This window comes from Castanea sativa, chromosome 8 (assembly GCF_040712315.1).
Source record: "Castanea sativa cultivar Marrone di Chiusa Pesio chromosome 8, ASM4071231v1".
NCBI classification, from domain to species: domain Eukaryota; kingdom Viridiplantae; phylum Streptophyta; class Magnoliopsida; order Fagales; family Fagaceae; genus Castanea; species Castanea sativa.
In genome coordinates, this window is record NC_134020.1 from 46,800,054 (window position 1) to 46,805,270 (window position 5,217).

Below are 5,217 nucleotides of genomic sequence, written 5' to 3' on the forward strand. Positions count from 1 at the left end.
GAGAAATAACTTTTTTCCATGTGATTTTGTAATTACTACAGCAGGGTTCCTCCCACCACCACCAACAACAACAACAACAACAACAAACCCCAGAGTTATATATCAATTTTTTCTAGCATCCCAGATCAATTTCAGAGCAAGTGGCTAAATTTCATATCAACCATGGAACAGTAGTCCACTTATACAAAGTTTTACTCCCAATAGTCGGAGTAAAGAAAGGAAATGTTTGTGCAAGTGCATGGCAGCCCTTTTAATTCCAGAAAGGAAATGTTTCACATTTTGTGGGTGGGAAATTAAAACAATTTGCATTTCATTTAAATAACAGTGACAATGTGCAATATGCTGATAAATATAGCACATGGTTAATTTATATCATAAAACTCATTCCAAGTTCGGAGTGATCATAATCATGAACACAATGTGCCTTTTTCAAAAATGTTTCCATCACCTATCAAAAAAAATAACACCTCTCCACCAGAACTTCCTTCTCTTTTACCTTTAGTGGGGACAGAAATTTGAAGGAGGCTCATCCAACCATGGTCCGCTTTCGTCCTCTTTGTCGGACTACAATAAATAGCAGAAGAAGTTTGCCACCATCAAATGCAATAAGAAAAAATAATTAATTCCTAATTGGGCAGAAAAAAAAAAAAACAAATGGGAGGAGAGGGCCACACCTTGAGCAAGCTTGTTCAGTGTAGATGACCACTGCTTTGAGGACTTCCGATATGCAGCAAGTATCCGATCCATCTATTCAAGGTGCAACAATGAAGAAGTCAATGTCCATATAGAAAGCATGAATATAAGGGTTTGGCTTACCTCCAGTCCTTTTTTAATTGGACACACATTTTATTTAGTTAATTGATGATATAGCAGTCTCTCATAAAAACAAAAGGAGATTCGTTTTTAAAATGTACTGGAGATAAGCCAAACCCTGAATATAATAACATTAGGCAGCCCGGGGTAGACGGAAGGGGGGTGAGTGAGAAACCAAAAGCATTTACAGAAAAACTGTGGGATCCTGTGTTCTGTTGTCAGGAGTAATTTTTCAAAAAAGAAAATGTTAAACACGAATAAAGTAACTTTCTAAAAACTGAACTTGTTTTTCCCATAAAAATCCATTTCCTGGTAATAAGGCATACCATGAAGTATCCACTGTTTAAGTCTTGTCCCTAAGAAATGATAATATGTAAAAATAAACAAAAATCAAGAAAGAAAATAGATTGATATGTAATGGTTGTAGAAGTTCTCTGCTGTTTTCATTCTCAAAAATATTGCAGATTCTCATCATCTACAAAAGCATCATGCTCATAATGTATTTAAAATGCAATTTTGTAAGAAATTCTCAAAACATGACAAAGTGAGGTATTTAAATAAAAAAGAAGAATTTTATATATATATAAATTTTATACAGTTCATATACTGTATGATACACAACATTATACACACAAATAAAAATTCGACTAAAAAATGAGAACATGCACATGGAAAAACTGCACAAGGATGGTGGAGTTCATGGAGGCAATGACAATGGAGGAGTGGAAGTTACTCTCTGTGGCCTACAAGCACGTGATCAAGGCACACTTGATCACACCGAGCCTCCTTGAAACACCCCCCCCCCCCCACCCCTAAAAAAATAATAATAATAATAATAAAACCTGCAATCCAAAAGAGCTGCTCAACCTCAAAATGTTTGTAGGCCAGATGATCCCACTGGTCAGAATGGTATCACCAAGTTTATGGATAGTCCTGGTTATTTACCCTTAGAAAACCAACTTGTGGGTGGGTCACAGTCAAACTAGTCAAACCACCTAGTCCAATTTGGCTTTTAAAATAACATTAAATCTTGCACCAAGCTTCCCAATGCCAAACGCTCATAAGAGTCTCTGAGTTTCAGTTCTTTTTCTCATTTTCTCTTTACAATCTAAAAGCACAAGAAAAACTAGAATTAAGAGAAGGAAAACTACGTCGCTTACCACATTCCCACATGAAGAGTGCATGGAGAGCAGAGCTCGTTCAAGTACATATAAATCAACAGCTTTATCTTCCGGAAGAGTTGAAGTAAAGCTCAAACCAAAGTCAATAAGGACCTACAAAGAGATATTAATGGACTGTAAATGCAGGTTTAGAGCAACTTTAATCATAGAAAGTAAGATAAAGACGACGGAAAATGTCCAATACCACCCACCAAAAGAAAAAAGAAGAAAAGGGAACTCACCAGCTGGTTGGTACCACTCTTAAGTAACATGTTTGATGTGGTCAAGTCACCATGGATGAGACCACCATCATGCAATTTTCCAATTGCATCACCAATTTGTAAAGCAATATCATCCAATCGCTCTTCAATGATACCATGTGACCCAAATTCAAGGAGTATGTCTTTGACAGAAGGACCCTCCACATACTCAAATGTTAGAGTGTGCAGCACAGGGTCCACAGAATACAATGCTGGAGTAGAAACTCCAAGTCGTCTTGCTTTTGTCATGCACCTGGCTTCCTGTTTCAACAATAAATTTACAGAAGACATAGACAATAAGCAACACATTGATTCATTGATTTATGGAATAAAGAGTGGAAGGTAGTCTCAAAGCCAAAAAAACTTACCGCATTTAAGCGCTTAAGAGTTATTTTAGAATCCAAAGTAGGATGCCTATACTTCTTTGAGAAACGTTCCTTAATAACAGACCGCCTTCCCACAAAATTTGACTCAAAAACTCTCTGAAAAGGAATGTCAAGATCAGCATAAAAACTACAAACTGCACATGGTCAAAGTTTCACTTCTAGTGGCTCATGCAAAACTCAAAAACCAGGCAAGTTAATTATTACTAGTGAGTGAGCTTTATTCTATCGAACATGGCAGAAATGCAAGGAACTTTGAGGGAGGGGAGTGAACCCATATTTTTCCACACAAAATAGGGAAAAAAAATTAAGACATGTGTCTTCTTCTGTACTGGTTGTAAGTATGTAAAACCGACCAAAAGGCCTTGAGAAGTTTAAATTGTAACTGCACTCACAGCTTCAGCTCCTTGCTTCAGCAGAATGAGAGAGCTTTCTTTTACATCTGTCTTAATCTCCATAGTAAAAAACACCACAGCACCAAAATTCTGCACCGACAAGTCAACAACTATCAGTTAGAAGAGGGGCAAAACACCATAAAATAAATCAGTTTCTTCTTTTGGTCTTTTTTAACATGATAAATAGAACATAAAAAATCACAGGAACCACTCAGAACACAATGATACAATAAAATCCACTTGTGCCTCAATTGAGCGACCAAAGTAGTTCTAGTCATGTACAAAAGACATGGTATGGAAACTGACAACAAAGTTATTTAGGTAATTTACAGAAGACATGGTATGGAAATTGACAAAAATACGTAAAGCATGGAAGAAACAGTTTGATATCTAACTTCCAGTCAAAATGAGACCAATTTGACAACACAAAGTTAATAGATGAGACGGAGGTAAACTCATTGCATATAAACACCATAAGGTTTCAAACACCAACTAAAAATGAATGAGAATATAATGAACAGTTTAAGTGTCCAGATACAAACCAATTACAATTTCTTGCAATCCAAACAAGATGCACAAAAATCAAAGCCGGCATAGAAAAAACATAAAGAAACTGCATATTTAGCATTCAAATGAGGAAAGTCTAATACTTGAAATGAATGAGAGCCAGAAATTCCTTTGCTACCCTGGATGTTTTTCTCTTTATAAGGAACCCCTATATTTTTATTTATTATAACTCATAACAAATTTCATTTAGAAGGTGCGAAAATGGGAGCAACCTAACACACGGGAGCACACAAAACTAACATTTTTTTTATTTTTGACAAGGGAACTTTTCGAAAGAAAAGCCCTATGAACTCGCCTCTAGCTAGTAAACCCAATGGGTAATCAACCCCACCTGCCACAAAATTAACATCTAAAATGAAAAAAAAAATTAAAAAATTCGAAAATATTACAAATAGGCCAGGAACAAACGGCTTCAATCTTCCTATGAATAACTCTCTTCCATTAAAAGTAAGTCCACTCCTTTCTCTCTAGATATATCACATTAAACATAAAGGACTCACCTTCCACACTTCGATACCATCTCCTTTTACCAAATTATCTCTTCCAACACACCAATTAGTCAACCACCCCGCTCTTGTCCTCAAACAAGCAAAACCACAAAATTCCAATTCCAAACTACAAATAACAGTGTAATAATAAACAATCCATCCAACTCCCCCCTTCTGAGTATGCACATACACCACCAATCCTTTATCATCAAAGCCCAACGACACTTACAACAAAGCCTTAGTACCAAAATTTTTGCAATTCTATCCTATCCAAAATCATTCTCTCACTGTATCACAAGTGTTCATATGGGATTAACTCATTTTCAGTGATTTATTTGGATAAGCAAATTAAACTGGGTAAAAATACATTAGAAAAATTAAAGCTTTAAAAACTTGTACATAACCTGAATAAGCAGGAAAAAATAAAAATAAAAAATATCTAAACCCCACTTTCTCAAATATATATATAAGCTAAAAATGATTATTTGCAATGGTGCTCTGACTGGAACAGTTAAAGCTCTCAACTTTCTTCACCGGTTTCAAAGCTAAAACGGCAACTCGGCGCAGATAGTGTTTTTTTTTTTTCCATGTAATTCAAACACTATCAAAAATATTTCATAATCCAAAATAGGAAAAAAAAAAAAAAAAATCAAACCTCTTGGCCGCGACCACAGGAAAACGGCGGCTCCGGCGTCCTTTTCCAGACTCCGGCGGCTTCTCTTCTTGGCGAGTTGGAGCAGACACGGCGATTTTTCAGTCGGGATTTTTAATTTTTTTAAATTTTCTGAAAGATTGTAGAGGTATTAACGAGGAATTTGTCAAATGCTGACGTGGGTTAAAATACATTTTTAGCCTTTAAATTTTGGTTGTTCTTCTTTTGGCCAGTTATATTATAAAATTTTCATTTTAATCCTTTATACTTTGTGTTTTCATAATTTTCCTAAGCAATTGCATCAATTAGGCCAAATTTTTTCGTCTATTTTATACTAAAAACCTACTTTTTCTATTTTACACTGCCACTTTTTCAAAATTCTCATATCAATTCGTCTATTTTTCAATCCCCTCTATTTAAAAAATAATATTTTTTAATTTGATATTTTTATTTTGTCCCTATCTTTTTATCTTTTCTTTTGTACTTATCTTTTTTTTCT

General features: G+C 35.1%; 1 protein-coding gene across 1 annotated transcript; it reads right to left on the bottom strand.

Moving 5' to 3' along the window:
• Positions 1-277: 277 nt before the first annotated feature.
• On the bottom strand, positions 278-4,881 carry LOC142607908 (uncharacterized). Its single transcript, XM_075779575.1, has 7 exons — positions 4,722-4,881; positions 3,012-3,101; positions 2,602-2,715; positions 2,216-2,494; positions 1,974-2,087; positions 675-747; positions 278-564 (listed from the first exon to the last, which is right to left on the bottom strand). The coding sequence occupies exons 2-7, from the start codon at positions 3,072-3,074 to the stop codon at positions 527-529; spliced, it is 681 nt and encodes a 226-aa protein (XP_075635690.1). The 5' UTR covers positions 3,075-3,101; positions 4,722-4,881; the 3' UTR covers positions 278-526.
• Positions 4,882-5,217: the final 336 nt, after the last annotated feature.

What these genes read in the sequence shown, in the direction of transcription:
- LOC142607908 (XM_075779575.1), bottom strand. Translation starts at nt 3,074, where the DNA reads ATGGAGATTAAGACAGATGTAAAAGAAAGCTCTCTCATTCTGCTGAAG. An exon ending in TGAAGCAAGGAGCTGAAGCT is followed by an intron (nt 2,716 to 3,011) that starts GTGAGTGCAGTT and finishes ATTCCTTTTCAG; the next exon opens with AGAGTTTTTGAGTCAAATTT. An exon ending in ACTCTTCATGTGGGAATGTG is followed by an intron (nt 748 to 1,973) that starts GTAAGCGACGTA and finishes CACCTTGAATAG; the next exon opens with ATGGATCGGATACTTGCTGC.